This window comes from Pteropus medius, unplaced genomic scaffold (assembly GCF_902729225.1).
Source record: "Pteropus medius unplaced genomic scaffold, Ma_sr-lr_union100, whole genome shotgun sequence".
NCBI lineage: Eukaryota > Metazoa > Chordata > Mammalia > Chiroptera > Pteropodidae > Pteropus > Pteropus medius.
This window is the reverse complement of record NW_024349799.1, coordinates 17,710,514-17,731,449: the sequence shown is the minus strand read 5'-3', so window position 1 is coordinate 17,731,449 and position 20,936 is coordinate 17,710,514. Positions and strand designations below refer to the sequence as shown.

The 20,936-nt window shown below is 35.4% G+C and overlaps 1 protein-coding gene across 14 annotated transcripts in view; it reads right to left on the bottom strand.

Annotated features, from left to right (window-relative positions):
- KIAA0753 (KIAA0753 ortholog) overlaps window positions 1-20,936 on the bottom strand; it is a 56,634-nt gene that overhangs the window by 31,464 nt on the left and 4,234 nt on the right. For 10 of the 14 annotated variants that reach the window (XM_039886455.1, XM_039886452.1, XM_039886458.1 and 7 more), the window contains exons 2-8: window positions 20,311-20,417; window positions 19,477-19,639; window positions 13,365-13,989; window positions 10,773-10,879; window positions 9,539-9,601; window positions 8,922-9,137; window positions 7,086-7,296 (exon numbers count right to left, since the gene is read on the bottom strand). In XM_039886455.1, the coding sequence (XP_039742389.1) occupies window positions 7,086-7,296; window positions 8,922-9,137; window positions 9,539-9,601; window positions 10,773-10,879; window positions 13,365-13,989; window positions 19,477-19,572 (1,318 nt within the window). In that variant the 5' untranslated portion in view covers window positions 19,573-19,639; window positions 20,311-20,417. The remainder of the gene's footprint in view (window positions 1-7,085; window positions 7,297-8,921; window positions 9,138-9,538; window positions 9,602-10,772; window positions 10,880-13,364; window positions 13,990-19,476; window positions 19,640-20,310; window positions 20,418-20,936) is intronic. The other 4 variants (XM_039886453.1, XM_039886454.1, XM_039886465.1 and 1 more) reach the window with 3 other exon arrangements.

The following is a 20,936-nucleotide window of genomic DNA, read 5'->3' as shown; positions in this document are numbered from 1 at the left end:
GTCTCTCTGCAGGTCTGGAAAGTTCCTCCAGAGTATCACAAGTGAGCCTCCAACACTCATTATTCAATCTACTATGATCTGCTTTTCTTATTCAGTTGCACCTCTTCATTGAGTCTATCATTTAAGTGCCTAACACTGGGCTGGTCACAGAAGATAGAACAGCAAATAGAACTCTTGTCCTGAAAGGAAAGGCTGGCAAAGGCAAACCTATTTAGTTCTAACTAACTACCAATGAAGAAAAAAGAATATCACATTATAGTGAATAAATATCTAATAGCAATCCAGTAAATTAGGTTTTGTTACATTCACATTAGAGATAGTATATTATATGCTATTAAGGTTCCACAGACTAAATGGCAGATTGAGAAATAAATCAAGTGAAAACTGGACTGATATATAACTTTCAAATCAGTAGAGGAAACAAAACGAAACAAGAAAACCTTGGTTAATATAGTAAATTACAACAAAGGAAAAAAAAACTTGGCAAATGAAAAACATAAAATAAGGCAGGAAGTTCAAATGTATCATTAATCTCAGTAAATTTAGGTTAAATATAGGACTCTACAACAGTGTTAAAAACACCAACAATAAACTATTTACAAGCAACTTTCTTAAAATAAAAACAGTGAAGGAAGACAGAACATAAAGGAATGGAAAATGTTATTCTAAGTAAATGTCAAACAAGTTAGATGAAACAACATTAATACCAAACAAAACAATATCCAAAGTGAATAACATTAAAAAAGAAAAAAAGAAATATTTAATAATAATAACACATAAAATCCACCAAAAAGATTTAGCAGTCAGAAACTCTTAGGCACCCCCCCAGCACAATTTCAAAATATACAAAACAAAAATGAATAAAAATATAATAAGAAATTAAGAAAATCTCAAGTATCATAAGACACTTTAACATACCTTTATATCAGTCATCTACAGATCAAGTAAATAAAACCAGAAAACTATAGAAGAAAAAGAAATAAAGATAGGAAAGGAAGAAATAAACCAATGGTTATTCAGAGATGATATAATATACACAGAAAAACGCAAATAATCTATAGATAAATTATTATAAATAAATTAGCTTAGCAAGGTTGCTAGATACAAAAACAATACATAAAAACCAATCATATGTCTATATATCAGCATTATACATCAGAAATTAGATTGTTAAAAAGACATCGTTTATAAGAACATTGAAAATAGTAATATCAAGGAATAAATCTAATGAAAGATAAACAAAACCACACACACACAAACTATAAATTACTCAGAGTATTTAAAGACAATCCAAAAAAAATGGAAGGATATACCTTGTTTATGGATTGGGAAATCAATATTCTAAAGATATCAATTTCTCATAAAAATTCCAAGTTTGGTTTTCATTGATGTTTTCGGTGGGGCGGGGAGGGAGTAAAAATGGACAAATTCTGATTCTAAAATTTCTATGGAAACGCCAAGGGTCAAGATTAGCCAAGACACTCTGGAAGAACAGGTGGCAAAGCTGTTTAACTGGATATCAAGACTTAGAATAATTAAGGTAGTGTACACTAGCGTAAGAACCAACAATTAGATCAATGGAGGAGAACGGGGGGCCAAGAAAATGACCCACTCATATGTGGACAGTTACTTTATGACAAAAGTAGCACTATATACCACTTTGGCGAAAAATTAATTCTTTCAACAAATAGTATTAGCTCAACTAGATATCCATCTGGAAGAAAATATAACTTTTTTTTCTAGGAAATAACAGAAAAATGTCTTTTTAACTTAGACATAGGGAAAAGCTTCTTAAACAGTATACAAAAAAAAATACAGGAAAAGGTTGCTACAAAGGGACTACAATGAAATTAAGAATTCTGTTCATCAAAAGACACCATTGCAACATTTAAAATCAAGACATCTTATTTCTAAGAAGATATTTATAATACAAAATACCCCTACAAAGAACTCCTACAATCAATAAAAGAGAAAGTAAAAGAGAGACAGAGATCAGGGAGGGGGGAGTGGGCAAGAGACTTGAACTGGCATTTCACAAAAGAAGACATGTAAATAGCATATAAATATATGAAAAAGTACTCACACCATTACTTATCCAGAAAACATAAATTAAAACCACAATGATAGCTTATACATCAATTGGGTGGCTAAAATTTAAAAACTAGTAAGTGCTGGCAAGGATGTATAGCAACTGTTCTCATACACTCTTGGATGGAATATAAAATGACAAAACTTTGAAACAGACACAGTTGAACAGACACATATCACATGACATAACAATTACACTCCTGAGAATATACCCAAGAGAAACATATGCACGCATGTACCAAGAGACATGTATAAGAATAATCACAGTAGTTTTCTTTATAATTGCGCAAATATAGAAAAAACTCAACAATTATGTTGAATAACTATGGTATAACATGTACATCCGAAACAAATGCAATATTGTATGTTATCTATAGTTTAATAAAAATCTTTAAAAAAAAAAACCAACAGAATAAGTTATGGTACATTCACACAAGGAATACAGCAATGAACATAAATCAGTTACACAAACAGAATAGACGAATCTCACAAAGTGTTGAATGAAAGAAGCCACTCCCAAGAAAATGCCTATTATGTAATTCGATTTTTATAAAAGTTCCAAATCAGGCAAAACCAAAGTACAGCATTAAAATCAGAATGATAGTTAATTTGGGAGAGGAGGCAGGCAATAAGAGATTGGAATAGGAAGGTCCAGGGGGATTTTGTAGTGCTCGTAATGTTCCATTTCTTGACTTGGGTAGTGATTATACACATGTATGTCTTCAGATAATTAACTGAACTGTAAATTTATATTCTGTGTACCTTTCTATGAGTATATTTGACTTCTTTTTCAATTAAAAAAGGAAAACTAGCTTACTGGATTTATCCACACTCGGATAGGAAGAGCACATTAAAAAATTAAGTATTAAAATTTTAAAACTATTTTAAAACACTATCAACATATATATCTCTGTCAGTTTAAGAAAGACAAAAGAAGAAGAAAAGGAAATCTTTTAGCAAAACAAGAACAGAAGAAAATTTCTTTAACCTCATATGCAGAATGGCCAAAAACCAAGTCAGCATCATATATAAAGAAACATTCCTGAAAAAAAAAAAGGCATAGATGACAGAGGCTCTGTTCATCCCTCTGGCAACCAAATCAAAGTTGTGATGGAAACAAGGAGAAGCAGCAAGGAAAAATCGCCTGGGATGAACAAGCATACAACTAAGGAGAAGTCCAAGAAATCACCCTGCAATGGCAGAAGGTAGGACAGGGCGAGGATGCAGGACCGCCCGGTCTCGAGCAGCTGAGTGAGACAGAGGCTGCGGCAGTGGCAGAAGCCTCTTAAAGGGGCTGTGTCCACAAGTGGATTTTCGTGATGACAGACCAGACCTGCTCGCTCTGAGCACCAGTGCCGATTCAGCTGCACGCAGCGGGCACCAGTGACTTACAGGGAGACACTGTAAGAGTGAGTGCCTAGGTGAGATTCGCTCGGTACAGAAGTGCCAGTGGTATCCGTTGCTCCCTGTTGAGCCCTCCCCACGCAGAGTGCGGGGCACAGCACCTTCATAGCCCTGATGTCATCGAACTGGATAACAGAGGTCACTCCACCCAGAGGATTCCCTGAAACCACGCCTCCCCCAACTCACGGCCCCACCCAAGCCACATCCAGGTGTATCTTCAGAGAGTCAGGTGCTTCTTGCTGAGACTCACACTGGAGAAGGCAGCGGGCCTCAGTTTCCGGTGTGACGTTTTGAGGCAACTATAAGCACAGCATCTGTGGATTGCTTGCTGATTCTTAACAGGTGGGGCCAGAGAGGTAGAGGCTTGGGCTAAATTTGGCCTGCAGCTGAACCCCTCTCAGGTCTGTGCCTCTGGACACCTACTTCACAAATCCACACTAACAAGACTGGAGACTTAGGAGCTTTGCTTAGTACATAGAAACAGACACGGAAAGGCAGCCAAAATGGGAAGACAAAGAAGCAGAAACCATGTGACAGAACAGAACAGAGATCCAGATACAATGTAGTCAAGTAATCTAACAAAAACAGAGTTCAAAACACTGGTTATAAAGATGCTCAATGAACTTTTGGGAAGCGTAGAGAACTCCAACAAAGAGATAAAAATGGAAATGGAAATTATAAAAGGGAACCAGTCTGAAATGGAGAACACTATCTAAGATAAGTATATTAAATTGAATAAACAGAGGAATAAACAAAGTGAATAAAGAAAAGGATCGAATGCCTTATCTAAGGGATGAGAAAGCCAAGGACACACAATCAGAACGGTAAGAGATAAGAAGCCAAGACTATAAAAATAATTTAAGGAGAATATGAGACACTATTAAGGGTCCAAATATCCATTTGATCAGCATAACAGAAGAAAATCAAGATGTTGAAAAGCTGTTTGAAGAAATAATGATAGAAAACTTCCCTAACCTGGTGAAGGAAATGGACATAAAGCCCCAGAAAGCTCAGAGAATTCCAAAAATCAGGGATCCAAAGAGGCCCACACCAAGACACATCATAATTAAAATGCCAAAGTTTAAATACAAAGAAAGAATATTAAAAGCAGCAAGATAAAAACAGATAGTTATTTATAAGGGAACACCCATAAGACTGGCAGCTGATTTCTCAAAAGAAACTATGAAGGACAGAAGGGCTTGGCAAAAAATATTCAACAGGATGAAGACCAAGGACCTACAACCAAGAATAATTTATCCAGCAAAGCTATCATTCGAAATCAAAGGACAAATAAAGAGCTTCCCAGACAAAAATAAGCTAAAGGAATTTATCACCACCAAGCCAATATTACAGGCAATGTTGGAGGGACTTCTTTAAGAAAAAACATGTATCAAAAACAGGAATAAAGAATGGTAACAACTACATCCCTATCAATAAGTACCTTAAATGGAAAAGAATTAAGTGCTCCAACCAAAAGATAGAATGGCTGAAAAGATTAAAAAACAAGACTTCTACATATGAAAAGGAAGGGGATGGAAAAAGATATTGCTTTGATGGACCTAGAAGGTATTTAAATCAGAGAAAAATAAACACCATATATTTCACTTATATATAGAAACTAAAGAATAAAAAGAACAAACTAATCAAAAACAGAATCACAAATATAGTGGACAGTTTGGTTACGGACAGAGGGGAGGGGGTTAAGAGGGCTGAGAGAATGGGGTGAAAGATTAAAGTACAAATTAGTAGTTGATGGATGGTCATGGGGATGGGGAGTAAGGCATAGGGAATGCAGTTAGCATTAATATGGTGGCTAGGTGGAGAGTCAGGGGAGGGAGGGAGCAATTGGGGGGATCATTTTACGAACTATACAGATGTCTAACCAATGTAGTATATACTTGAAACTAATTAAAATTAAAAAAAAGAAATGAATCTTAAAAAAAAAGAAACATTCTCATTAAATCTAGGGAGGGAATGATGTCTACCATTATAGCTATTATTTAATATTATTCTTAATTAAAACCTATTCCCTGAAGCAGAAAGGGAAAAAAGAAAAGGTACAAAAACTGCGAAAAGAGAGGCAAAGCTTTACTTAGTTGTACGTGATCTCATCTATCTGGAAAAACACAAAACATATCATTATTTTGTCCATCAGTAACAAATTTTAAAATATTGCCAATTAATTGTAAGATATCATCAATTTAAGAATGTATCCCAATTTCAGAAATGTTCAAATGTATACCTTGTCATAACAAAGACTTCAGCAAGGTACCAGATATAAGAGCAATGTACATAACCAAAAGCTCTCCTGTAAGTAGCAATGACCAATTTCAAAATGTAATAAAAAAAGATCCCATTTGCAATAGCAATAAAAACTATAAAATTAAAAACTGGAAATAAACCTAATAAGGAATTTAAGAATATATATGTAGTCTTATGTCAGGAATTCTTATATATAGAAAATTATAAAATTCAACTGAAGGGAAGGAAAAAGAACATGAATAAACTGATGGGATGACTTCCTACTGTAAAGATGTCATGTCTCCCCTAATTAATCTATGAACTCAATCAAAATCTGGAGAGCATTTTTTATGGAACTTGACAAGCTCATTTTAGATTCCTATGAAGATAAGCAATCTCCATCAGCAAAATTTTAAAAAAAGAGAACAAAAGGAGAAGAATTGCCTCATGAAGCACTAAAATATGCAAGAAAGGATGATTTTTTTCCACAAAATTAAAATTTTCTGCACCAGAAAAGACATCATAAACAAATTTCAAAAGTTAAGGGACTAAGAGAATATTCAACAATATATGTAAACCAAAAAAAAAAAAAAAAAAAGACTAAGATCCAGAATGTATAAAGAACTTCCATATATCCATAAGCAAAAGACATAAAGCCCAGCAGAGAGATGGCAAAGGATATGGACAAATCACAGGGGAGGAAATAAACATGGCTAAGGAACACATGAGAGAAACAATGATCTTCCTCATTAGTAATCAGGGAAATGCAATATAGGACAGTGATACCATTTTCCACTGAGATCTGGAAAATTTTTAAAATTTCCTTATACTAAATGCTTGGCAAGGATATGGGGAAATATATACTGATGGTCACCGAAAGTCAAAACATAACTGTATACCCATTTTTAAGGGCAAGCTGGCAGTATCTGTTTAAATGACATACCATATAAACTAGCAATTCCACTTGGAATGACAAGAAGTTATTACCTATGTAAAAAAAAATACATATATATCAAATATGTATATATGCGTATATCTAACATTAAAATGAAAATAAACTTTAAAAAAAGGTTGGGGCATTAACTTCCAGCTCTGTAGAATTTATTTTGGGTAGACCAAAAGCTATGATGTAGGAAAAGGAAATTTTACTTTTTCTATTCTCCTCTATGAAAGAATACTCCAGCCCCCAGTCTAAGGAAGCATCTTGGTTTGCTATTCACTAATCCTAGTTCAAGTACACCTATTGTGGACTCAGTTTTAAATCCTCACTTTCCCCTCAGTGTAGCAACTGTTACAGTCCAGACAATTCCAAAGAATAAAATACCTTGCAATAAACACTTTAAGAAACATACCAGCAAGAAGCTTCTTTGCCACCCAAGGATGTTTTGTTTCCTGTGGAAATATTTCCTTTGCTACAAGGGATCTCTTCTCACTCTTGGGCAATGCACTTCGCCATCTCTCCAAGGCCCTTTGACTACCAATGGGAAATCTGCTCCGAATTTCAGTGAAACATTTCTTCGCCTTTTTTGATGACAGTTTCTTTTCCAGAAGGAATTCCAAAGCCTGCCATGAAACAGTCAAATTGTTCTCTTACTTGATCTCTTAGTGATTAAAAAGGCTGACTTTTAATCACAAAACTGAAAAATGAGGACTCCAGAGAAATGTGTTATTAAATGGCTATCTCTAATGGTTAATGAAATGTTGTTTAATTTTAAAACTTTATTATTTAGGGCATCTAATTAATAAAAGGAATTCTGCATGTTCTTTTACATGTTTAGAAAACCAAGAGCAAAAAGATAAAGAATATGACTACTTTTAAAGGTATTCAAATCCTAAATTTAAGAATCACCCTTTTTGAAACCATATAGTTAATGAAATATAATCCTATATTATAGAATAGGATGTAATCCTATATGCTTTAAAAGCATTTTAATTCTCAGTGAAAACCATATAAATTCAAATAAAACTTTAAGTGGGCAAACAGACTATTTTTAATCTATTTTCATAAACTAAAGGAAAATGTAAAATACAAACATATTTTCTGGATAATGGAACTGTAAAGGTAGAAGAGGCCTTAAGACCACCAAGGGCTAATTAATGGTAGAAATGGTATGTCAATTAGCTCATAATTCTCCCCACTATAGCACCTTTCCTCTATAGCTAACAGCTTACCATACCACACTAACATAAAGTGGATAAAAATTTGTGGATAAAAATGTGTAGTGTAGTGGAAATAACAGTGGCATAGGAGTCAGAAGATTGAAATTTAATTTCCACCTCTCAAGAAAAATAATTGTGTTATCTTCTGACCTTTGCTTTTTAAAATTTTGTCTGTAAAACAGTAGTTATAAAACCTACTGCAAATCACAGCATTGCAGTAATGATGAAATGACAAAATTATGCAGTAGCAGTCTAAACTTCAGGGAACAATAAAGGTTTAACGGGGCATATTGTTCCTGTCCTTGTCACCAATAAACTAAGAACACTCTTGACTAGTACATATCAGTTGTGATTTCCAGAAGTCTCTAGCCATATCACGAGACTTGAGGTTCTGCTTCCATACACCTTTAAGAGTCCCTTCTTTTCAAAAAGAAGTACAAATTAGTAATTGATAGATGGTCACGGGGATGGGAAGCATGCATAGGGAATGCAGATAGCATTAATGTAAATGGCTAGGGGAGAGCCAGAGGCAAAAAAAAAAAAAAAAAAAAGCAATTGGGGGATTGTTTTATAAACTATATAAATGTCTAACCAATGTACTGTATACTTAAAACTAATAACTTTTAAAAAAAAAATCTATCTAGATTATACACTGATATTCTAATCAAAGCACTAATCTAAGACTGCTTTACTTTTTCCTTTTCTATGCTAATAAATTCTTTATTAAATGGCACAGTCAAGGAATGGAAAAGTCTTTTTAATTAATGGACCTGGTTAAGAGTTGTTATACATTCTGGACTCGAGCCATCAATTCTCCAAGAAGTGAAATACAATATTATACACTACTCTGTAAAACAATAAAATAAAAATGAAGTGCTGCTTCTGCCCTCAGCAAAGCTTTAATTTACTAGGTGTAGAAGCTTTGCATTGTATTCTCCATAAATCCCAATGAAACTAGGAGATGATAAACATTACTTCCCTGCTTAGAAACAATGCACTTTTAACAAAAATTAGAGTCAATTTCATACCTCAATTTGTTGCAGGATATCTATAACCACATCAGGGACAGAAGAATCAGCATTCAGCTTGGCAGAACAGAGTGAAAGCTGGCGGATAAGACTGCCCAGTTCCCTACACTGAACAGGAACTGGGTGCTCCCCTCGGTCAGTAAACTGAGTGACAAACATCTGTAAGGCCCGAATGGCTCCTCGATGGGCAGCTGCCAGCCTGGACATTGCCCATGACTGGCAATAAATGAAATGTGATAAGTTATTTCAATATTCAGAACTTCTTGATATTAACTCAACCCTTAAGAATATTTAGTCTATTTTCTTTCTATATTGAACTACATTTTGAAAACTGTTTCACGGTAGAGGGAATTATAAAGTTTAAACGTTTTCTAGTGACAAAGTCTTTTCTTTCGTATTCTCAGTTTCTCACACCAGCAACAACAAAAATCTATTTTTAGAACCTGTTCCTTGGAAAAGAGACCCCAAATTCAGAATATTTAAAGTGCTCACGCCCTCGCTAACAGGTTTCTACAAGCACTGTAGATAACAGTGCAGAGAACACACACGCAATACTAAGAAAACAATGTTAATCTAATTTATAAATAAATATTAATTATATTTAAATTGCATCATACCTTTTTAGTGTGTTTAATTTTATGTGGACTCAATTTATCCAACTCTTCCTGGATTTCTTTAACCTGTTTTGTAAAAAAGGGAAAAATGAAAAACTTTATACCTTTCCACTGATCTTTTTTGTAGGAAAGGATGCATCCCGTCTTGTCTAATATAATCATTATTAATTCACGTCACTTGAAAATGAAATAAGGCTCTTCATTCATGCCCCCCCAAAATAATTATTGGTTTCCAATTCAAGATGGTGAGTAGAGCATAATGTTCACTTCCATCCCTTGGTCCCCAATGTAATAGGAATTTAACATGAAGGAGCGAAGGTGGAGGTGACTCCAGAAAGGTTGGAAGGCCAGATCATGAAGTCTTCAGTGCCATGCTAAAGGATTTAGCTTTCATCCTCTATGTTCCAGGGAGCCACTGAAATCTTTTAAGCAGTGGTCTGACAGGGTGAGATTCATGTTTTAGAACAATCTCTATGTAATCTCTTAGCAATGCAGAGTAAGGACCAAAATAGAATCCAAAAGAATACAGAACAAAATCTAACTCAGGCGTTTTATTTTAAATGAAAAGGTCCAGTTGTTAGTTCAAGCAATAAGGCCAACACGTGACTTAAGTGACCAGAAATGAGTTTAAGACTTATTAATGAGTAAGGCATTAAAGTTAAACATTTTTAAAAATCTACCCGTAATGTCAACAACATAAATCCCTGTTTATCAGCCACTAAATGTGTCCTGAAAGACACTTAGTGGTCTTCATTCTTTACTATTTAATAATCAAATTATTTCCTATTCCTAAGCTTCTAGTACATTACAAACATGAGACACATAGAAACTAACAAGGTCCTTTTCTTCTAAGACAAAAGCTCATAACTGAGGACCAAGGGTTTTAGAGTAACTGATTCCCTGGACTTCACTACAAAAATATGTGCCATATAAGCATTTTTTTCTGGGGAGAGGACCCAAAGCTTTTAGTAGATTCTCAAGAGTCTACGACAACAAAAAGTCAAAAACACTATTTAAGAAGTTTGGCCATATATACATAATACACAAATGTACATAAAGGCAGATAACAAAAAGAAAAAGAATTATTTGTCCACATGTTCAGAAAAGTTTGCCTCACAAAAGCATTAGAATTCATGAAGGATACATTGGTACTATATTTCTGAGATAAATGGAAAACAAATTCTCTATGAAGGTAATGCACAAGGCTGAATGTTCCATTCCTCCCTGCTTTTCGTACCTGCTGCTGGAGGACATAGAGCATTCGAGCACAACGAACAGCTTGCTCTTGCCTCCTGACATGTATTCGCCGTTCTTCATCTGGATCCAAGACTTCTTCCATTCTGTCTGAAAATATTTTTTACCCAAAAGTGAATTATAAGCCAAATATAAAAACTTATAAAAATTTCAATTACTCAAACGAGTAACAAAGATCTCTATTTTAAATAAGAAAAAAAAATGCGGCTGTCCTAACAACAAATGTCATTTTTTATTAGCCAAGAAATCAGGAAGAAGTAGACCTGTGTAATGACTCAGAGACAGAAGGGTCAGGAAGGTATTAACTAGGTCAAGCTCCCCTCCATGCAGGAATTCCCTGAACCAGAGCCCACTGGACAGCCTAGTCCACTGTGAGGCATCTCTTACTATTTTAAAATTCTTTATATTGAGCCCAAAACTGTAATGCTTTCTATTTTTACAAAAACCCTTTACTGTCCTATTTTTATGTTTAGCAAGATTTCTTTTACACTTTCTTATCTTGAATTCAAAAAACAAATCCTTTCTCCAACACATTAAGATTATATGAATGTCCAAAGTCCTCATAGATTTGTTGGGAAGCACAACCTCGTATACACTAAAGCTCCACATTTTCAAAAGATTAGTTCAAAGAAACTGTTTCTGGAAGATTGCCTGAGGGATATGCAACTTGTCCATTCCTTCTAGTTAGTGGTTTTCAAATGTGGTCTAAATAAAACTCCTATATAAGTTCTTACATAAAACAAATTCTTGTATAAAAAATTCTTATGTACTACTCCAATGTACTTATATAACAAATTCTTATGTAAAACTCTAATATACAAATTAGATATCTTTAATATTTACTCATTAAAAAGTCAACTAATATTTTTGTTTTAAAAAAAATCAAAAATTTGAAATCAGGAGTCGTGGACACATACGCTGTCACAGAGGAGTCTACAAGCTACGTTGTGTCTATCTCTTGTTGGGGCTGCACCACATGAAGAAACCTGGGATTCATAAACTTATATGAATATTAGTGGTAACAGGCTCAGGTGGGGTTTTAACTCCTCACCTTCCAGATGATTCTGATGCAACCAGTCTGCAAAGCAGCATTTGGGAAGCACCATTGGGTATTTCAGGGCTACTAAAAAAGTGGGCTGCAGATAGGTGCCATCGCAATCTATTACCAGCCCACGACAAGCTAAGTGCAGAAATCAAAAATATGCATTTACGGGTTTTTATAACAATATGCCATTTTCGTGACATTTTTATTATAGTTTAGAAAGTACTGATTTGTGAAAGACATTTTTAACTTAAAACAAAACAAAACAAAACAAAACACCCAACCCCACGGAATTTGAGCAGCTCTGCTCTAAAGTCCCCCTGTAGCAAGCCACATCATCAGAGCAGTGAGAGTCATGGCTTTCTTCCCCCAGGGAGCATGGCTTCTACCAATGTATGCCATACACCAGCACAGAGGAATGTTTTAAGAAAGGAGCCATAATGCTCTTGTTATCTTGATGTAGGAATGTTTTCAAATTGCTCATATTACACAACATACTCTTTATGAAAACCCACTGACTTCAATACATGAAACAATTGTCTTCTTTACACAATTGCTTTTTTCTAAACAACTCTGAAAATTCTGCAACTCATTACATTTTCCTCTTTAGCTGGCTGCTAGGAAGCTCAGAAACAAATTTGTAATTCATTCCTAATAAATCCTATTTTTCTTTTCCTCTTTTCCTGTGCCATAATATCCTTGTTTACTTACATGTGTGTGTTCTATCTTGTTCAACCACAGATATTTTTGTAAGGGACCTTAAGTTCCTCATATAACATGCATATATGTATAAACGTATATCTAAATTACAGACTATGTATTACTCTAGCAAGGTGGTTCCTTGTGATGCTCAACTCCCTACTCCCTGCAATCCAAGCTAGGCTTGATTCCCCTACTTGTTAGCTTTGGTAACCCTAAATTTTCCACATGGAATCAAGTCTCTACTCCCCAAGGAAACACAAGGGCATAGGGAACTTTGAAGAATTGTAGAAAACAGTATATGGTGATTATATACCTTCCTTTCTACCCTGTTGTCAGATATTTTACACATATATCTACCACTTCCCTTGTCACTGTTGTGTGTTTATCTAAACATTGCCTAAGTCAGAAGTGGATTCATCCACAATATACATATACTATGCTCTTTTTGAACAAATTAAAAGTAACATTGTCAGAAGGATTTCCGGATAAAGAAGCAAAACACTACAAGACAATTTGTACTCTGGTGCTAGAAGACCTAAGATTCAGACAGCAGGTTCCCCGTTCCTAGGCTGGGCCCTCAGTTAGTCGATTACCAAGTGCGGCTTATAAGAAAGGATTTGTATCATGTGCCTCTGCTGGAAAGAGGGGGTAGAGCAGGGCAGACTCTTCAGAAAAAAAGACATTGGTCAAACTCAAAGGCCACTTGTCTGGTCACTCTAGTGACAGAAGAAGGGAGTGAAATTTGATGGGGTGGGGGTCCCAAAGGAATGTATTTGAACTATCTCACTCTCGGAGCATCTCTTCAAAGCGAAGAATCCAAATTTTTCTCACCTTTTTTAGTTACCTCTTCAATTTTATGGATACAACTGCTCAACTCTTTTTGGAGTCGCTGAACTTCTAGCAGGCTTTTGTGTTCACATAGGCTTTTGTGGTCATCTATCCTGGCATGTGGCGGAAGTCCTGGATCATGGGTCATTGGTGAAGCTGGCATGGTCAGATCTGACTGTCTCGGATGAGATGTGTACACGTATACTTTGGCACCTGAGCTGGAAATTTCTACTTTGGATGGCTGGTGGCCGCCATGACAAACTTCTTGACTCTCCAATTCCTTTCTCTCCACCCTATGGTCAGATATTTTATGGTTAGTGTGTCCACATTTCTGAGAGATCTGGCGCTGACTTCTGAGATGATGTTCTTTTATGCATTCTTCAAATTGTCTTCGTTTCACATCTCTTTTGGCTAGGTGGACAGCATAGCTAAGTCTCTCTTCTGATATGACAGAAAATGAAACAGAACTGCTTAGGTCAGGACCATCTCTAAAATCCAAATCTTTACAATGGTATGACTCATTGTACGAGTGCTTCAGTTTTTCAATTCTAATTGCATGTGGGCAAGAATATCGGATTGCCAAGTTGCTTGAATGTGTAGGAACATTCTTATTAAACTGCAGCTGGTTCTTTAAAAAAATAAATAAAAGTAAGCACTCATTAGAAAAATAACATATTGCATGGTTGGTATACATCTACAATCAAGTTTCTAATATTTCACCCACATGACTATTACTGCTAAACAGTACATTTCTTTTGTACCAGCAGAATCAGCCACTCTCACATGCCCCCAAATTCATCCAATACTCCTGGTTCTATCCTCCAATCACCCAGACTCACAGTATCATCCTTCTGTTTACTAATAGCATCCTGGGATCCTCCTCTAAACATCAACCCAAAAAGGTTCAAGCAGTAAGTTCCCCAACTCCCCAATTATGAACTTCTGTCCTGTTCCATCAAGTGACCAATACAATCATTATGAGCATTCCTAAAAATTGCTCCAGACATGCCACACAGGACCTAGGCCATTTGACAATACCTCTTCAGGTCTTCCTAACATTTTTCATCAGGTGGTTGGAATACATCTTTTATTCCACACCTAAATTCATCTTGCTCTAAACTAGGGGTCCCCAACTCCCAGGCCACGGACTGGTACTGGTCCGTGTCTTGTTAGGACTGGGCCATGCAGCAGGAGGTGAGCGGCATGTGAGCAAGAGAAGCCTCAACTGTATTTGAAGCCGCTCCCCAGCGCTAGCATCACCGCCTCAGCTCTACCTCAGATCATCAGGCATTAGATTCTCATAGGAACACCGGTCCCTGGTGCCAAAAAGGCTGGGGAACCACTGCTTTAAATAATCTTTCTTATGTAGGCTTAAGTTTTTGTCAGTTTTAATCATAACAGATATGAGTTTTACTTTGTTTTTCACTTAATAAACATAGGCATGTTTCCATATTCCCACAGTTTTCATTATTTTTCATGGTTACATTTCCAAAATCCAATTAATGCCCTTTTCATGCTTAACCTAACTATAAGTTTCTATTAAACATTTAGATTAAGTTTTTCCACTGACAAAAATATTATTTCAATTAATACCTTCATGCATTTAGTTTTTTTCTCTTTTCAAGCTATTTCCTTAGGATACATTATCTATTCTGGGATTACTAGGTCAAAGGCAAAACAATTTTATAGCTTTGAACCTGTCAATGATGAACTCAATGAAGCTTGTGCTGTGATGTCTTTATCTTGGGGACAGTCTCCCCAACTCTCATAATAAAGTATGTTTATGTAATTGTGTGTGAAGAGCCAATTTAAAATAAACCCATTGTGATAAAACTTCAGGAAAGTATTTTGGGAAAAAAAAGTAGTTAAAACTTCACTAGAGGTTATGAGAGAAAAAAAATGGTTACCATTTGAAGAAGGCTCAGACTGATGAACAGTACTTGAAACATATAGTTTTAAACACAGAAATTCTTCCCCTCCCCCAAAATAAAAACAACCTAAAATACCTGGGGGATTTGATGTAAGCACCGCCCCCCTGCCAAAATTGGGTGAATTCCCCTTTAACCTGGGTGTAGGGAAGGGCTTTTTTAAACTATGGCTCAAAATCCATATGTAATAAAAGGAAAGAGTGATAAATTTTACTATATTAAAATAATTTTAAAAACAACTTCTACCTGTTTTTTATGGTTAAACAACAACCACCACCACCACCACCACCACCATAAACCAAGTCAAAGAACAACTGAAAAACTGGAAGAAAAATATTTGTAAATACAAAGGCTCCTTAAATATAAGGAAATCTTAAAAACTGAGGTGAAAAAAGATTAAAACTCAATAGAAAATGGGAAAAACACATGAACAGATAATTTACCAAAAAATATATAAGCATGGCCCTAAAACATAAAATGTTGGTCAATATCATAAAACACAAATTTAAAAAAACACTGAAATAGCAACAGATTAGCAAAAGTTGAAAGGTATGACAATTACACATTCTTTGTACGGCTATGGGAAAACAGACACTCTCATAAGAGTACTGGTGGGAATGTAAATTGGTACAATCCTTAGGGAAGGGGAACTTGTCAAAGTCTAACAAAATTACATATGTATTTATTTTTTTACCTAGCAGTCGCACTTCTGGGAATATTTCCTGAAGATACCCATCAATATACATTATGTAACTTATATTGTGCAGTGAAAAGAACAAAGTGCAAAAAGGATTATTTGTAATATATTACCCTTCAAGTGGGGAAAAATGCTTCGCGAAAGAAACATACACACATACATCTGATCTCTGTGCAAAAAAAAAAAAAAACCACACAGGAAAGAAAAATCAGAGACTATTAAGATTAGGTATCTACAGGGTGTAGGTAGGAATTGTGTGGAAAGATAGAGGGAATAGGAGAGGGGATAACACATCTCTGAATATACTTTTTTGTACAGGTATATTCAGAACCATGTTAAGGTTTCACATATACTAGAGAGATAGGAAGAGAGAAAAGAAGAAGAGAAAGAAGGAGGGAGGGAACAACTAAATAAGGATGAAGGAAAGCCCTAAAAATGAATACTAACAGAAACTAACGAACCAAACTGAATTTCAAATGAATAACATAACCATACTAAAAAGTGAGGGTTAAAAAAATTAACCCAATTAACTTCTGAACATAGCATTTGGACTATATGACCTCAGGCTAAAGATAAAAAGTACTCTAAACAAATATCGAATTCTAATTTGTAGCCTTCTCTTTTTGCAGAGGCATAGATTAAAATCCTGAAACATTTTTGTACATTCTAGGATTGAGCAAATAAGGAAAAGTATTATGGATAACTGGAGCAAGGTTTCACACTGTTAAATAAAGAAGTTACAAATATGAAAAGTGTTGGATTGGAATTGGAGATGCCTGTGTGAACTCACAGGTTTTAATACATATAGACAAACAGGTAGCTAGGCAGACAGATGCATAGAAAGGGAAGAATGGAGAAAGGGAAAGGAGAAGGGAAAGGAGAGGGAGAGATACAGATGTGAGTGTGGATATGTATGTACGGGCACACAAGTATATACATCTATTTCCCACTTATGTCCCCTGAAAAGGCCTAAAAACAATCAACACTCAAGAATCAATGAGCATTTCTAGTACCCATATATTGATTTCTAAATTCCATTTTCCACTAAAGGGAAGAAGGCTCCTTGCATAAATGACTAATTCTAGGACTAGAACAGGAAAAAAAAAAATGCTAATCCTGGAATATTTTTTTCTACCAAAAAGCAGTCAAAGATTGATGAAAACATGCAAAAGGGAGACAGGAGTCAGTTTGAAGTGGTTCTCATAGGCCAAGTCAGAGACCATATGAACATAAAAATAGATATTTGAACATAAAAATGAGGGTAAAGGATTATAAACTATTGCATTAAGACTCCAAGTCTGCTCTGATATAAATAAATAAGTCACCATTTGCCAACCATCATAATAAAAAATTCATTCAGGCAAATCATCAATGAATGCTAAAACAAGTAGATGAAAGTTTGGGGAGTAAAAAGATATTCACATAGTCTCAAAGACAGGTACTTTCAATTACAAAAGGTAAAAGAGTAACTTCACCATGGAAAACTTGGCAGACATTACCTTAATCAAATGATTAAGGTTAACACTGACAGTAATGGGACTAAATCAACAACATGCATTTCCTGACATGATGCACTGAGAAGAACTCAGCATCACTTCAGTGATTTTCCTGCCATAAGTGCATAACCCCAACTTAATCTGGAGAAAACATCAGAAAAATTCAAATTGAGAGAAAATCCTCAAATAACTGCCTATATTTTTCAAAAAAGTCGAGTCACAAAATACAAAGACAAACTGAGAAATTGTTCAGATTAAAGGAAACTAAAGAAACATGATCTTGGATTTTCTTTTGTTATAAAGGACATTATTGGGGTAACTAATAAAATTTCAGTGAAGTCAATAAATTACATGATAACATTATTTTAATGTTAATTTTCTGCTTTTGGTCACTGTACTATGGTTATATTGAGAAGTCCGTGTTTTTAGTAAATATATACACAAGTACTTAGGAGTAAAAAGCCATCATGTCTGCAACTTACTCTTAACTGGTTTTTAAATAAGTGTATGTGTGAAGAAAGATATAAAAAGGGAAGGAGGAAGAATGGGCGTGGGGACGGAAAATGTAATAAGTGTTAATATTTGCGGAATCTGGGAGAAGAGTATCCAGAAATTCTGTGTACTATTCTTGCAACTCTCTGTCAGTCTGAAATTATGTCAAATTTTTAAAAAAGATTTCTTCGTAAACCACACTCACCAGAATGGCTATAATTTAAAAAATAACACCAAATGTTGGCAAAGATGTGGAGGAACTGGAGGAGGTCTCATTTATCATTGTTTGGAATGTAAAATGGTAAAACCACTTTGGGAAAAGGTCTGTTGGCTTGTTTAAAAAAATAAACATACACCTACCCTAAGACCCAGAGATTTTACTCCCAGGTATTTATCCAATAGAATAAAAACATGTTTACAAAAAGATTTATACAAGAATGTTCAGAGAACCTTCATTTATAATAAACCAAACCAGAAACAGCTCAGGTGTCCATCAACTGCAGAATGGATAAACAATCTATGGTACACTCCTGCTATGAACTACTACTCAGTAATAAAAAGGAACAAACTACTGAGACACACAACACATGGATGAATGTTAAAAACATTATACTCAGGGAAAGAAGGCTTCCACAAAAGAATACACGGTATATAATTCCATTTATATGATGTTCTAGAATAGGCAAAACCAATCTGTGGTGGAAAAAAATCAGAATAGTGGTTGCCTCTGGATAGTAGGGTAAAGACTAACTAGGAAGGGGCATAAGAAACTTTCTGGGGTAATGGAAATTATCTGTATCTTGAAAGAGGTATGGGTTATATGTGTTTACTCTTGTCAAAATTCAGCAAATGTGACAAGTTGTATATATTTCAAAGTATTCATTTCAGATGTAAAATTTATATCCAAAAAATGGTAAACAAAGAATGAATTCTAGTATGTAATATACATGCTGAAGCAGTTAGGTTAATTGTGTCTGCAATCTACTTTAACGTATGTCAAAAAATAATATGGGTTGATGAATGGATTCTAGAGGAATGGACTGAAGAATATTCAATAAAACATATATAGTGAAATAGTAATGGGATCTAGCTATTCATTGTGAGATTCAACTTTGCTGTGTTTGAAGATCTTCATAATACAATGTTGGGGGTAAAGACATTTTGGGGGACAACTGGGTGAAGTTCAATAGGCTGGTTATTAGATAATACCAGAAAATATTTCATCCATTTCTTGGGTGTGATAATGGCATTACAATTAAGTAGAAGAGTTTATTTTTAGGATTAGTATTCTCAAATATTTGGAAGTGAAGTTTCCAAATATCTGCAACTTACTTGGAAATGGTTCTGCAAGCATTTTAGAGAGATGTGTAGATAGAAAAAGAGGACAAATTGTTGCAATTATGGAATCAGAGGTAGGTTTAAAAGGAGTTCATTGTTCTTTTCTTTCGACTCTTACAGTTTCAAAGTTTCATAATAAAAATATGAACAAATAACAAAACTACCTGGGTTTGAAGTCTCATGGGGTCACTTCTCCCATGTAGTTGGACAGTAGATGCTAGATGAACACAGGTTGAAGCTGGTCTGCCTGGTCCCATCATGTCAGACAGTGTAGAACAACAGTGAAAGAGTAGTCATCGGTCAACAGTTCTTCCCTAAAACCACTGCCTAAAATGAAAGATAGTTATTTTCAGACCGAGTCTTCAAACAAAGAGAAATAAGTAAAACTCAATGCCATGCTCACATAACAATATTCTACAAGTAGTCCACAGTAACCTCATACTAAAGGACAGTTACGGTAGTCTCTTCCATTTACAAAAGCAACTATGCTTTTGAAATTTCCAAGAGAACAGACTGTTATTGTTTAATAGCAATCTCTTGAGCCCTTTGAATTCCAAATTTCAAATCTCAAGGGTCTCCAGTAGGACATTATTCCCCAAACAGAACTGTTATGGTAGACGAGCACCTCCGGCAGGACAGTTTTATGGACAGTCTATGTTAACAAATCCTAACCACTAGTCAAAAGCAAGTACGCTTTACTAGGTAGCTCCAAAAGACATAACTGAATGACTCTAAGTAAACCTGCAGGATCAGAATATCTAGATTTATGCCAGGATCTGCCATCAACTAGCTGAATGACCTCTCTAAATCTTCAATTTCTCCCATCTTCCCCCCACCATATATACACACAGTGAGATAAAAGATATGAAAGCATTTTGTAAGCCATTATGGCTATATCCTTACCATTGCCTCTCCCTATTCTGAATGCCTCCTTATGAACCCTTTATTATCCCTGCACACATCACGTGCTTATGACATAATTGTCTCAGGTTATTTACCTATTTCACAGGTTTATGTCCCATCTTCCCAGCTAGACAAGTAGACAAGGTTCCTTGAGGGTAAGGGCCTTGTCTTGCTCTTCTCTGATATTTCCCACAACACAGTGCTTTGAGCATAGCAGAAGATTAACTCAACATTTGTTGAATTAAGCTGATTCTCCATAAACTGACTAGTGTTAAATGTACTGGGGAATTTGTTCTCTTAAAGAATCCCACAGTAAATAAATTGGGAAACTCGGGTTTTAAAAATTCCTAATTTGAGCTGTTGAATAAACCCAACCTTTGTAGACTGGATTTGCTTAAAGATAGAGACATCTGAAGGAATATAAAGGCAGCTGTCTAAGACTCATTTGTAAGGCTATAGAGAAATGATCAAAAATGAAGACGGGAGGAGGCACATGAGCGAGGCAATCCCAACTGAGGTGGTATCACCACAGTTCAGGGGCTGGAGCTGCAGAATGAAGGAGTCTGCGGAATCAGGGCAAGGGCATCTGCAACTTTTATGTGCTCAACACTTTCCCCTTGGATGTCAAAGGCCTAATAATCTGTTCACCAAGAAAAAACTGGTGATCTCCGCAGTTCCAGGATGCCTCGAATTGAAGCTAAACACACACACAAAACACACA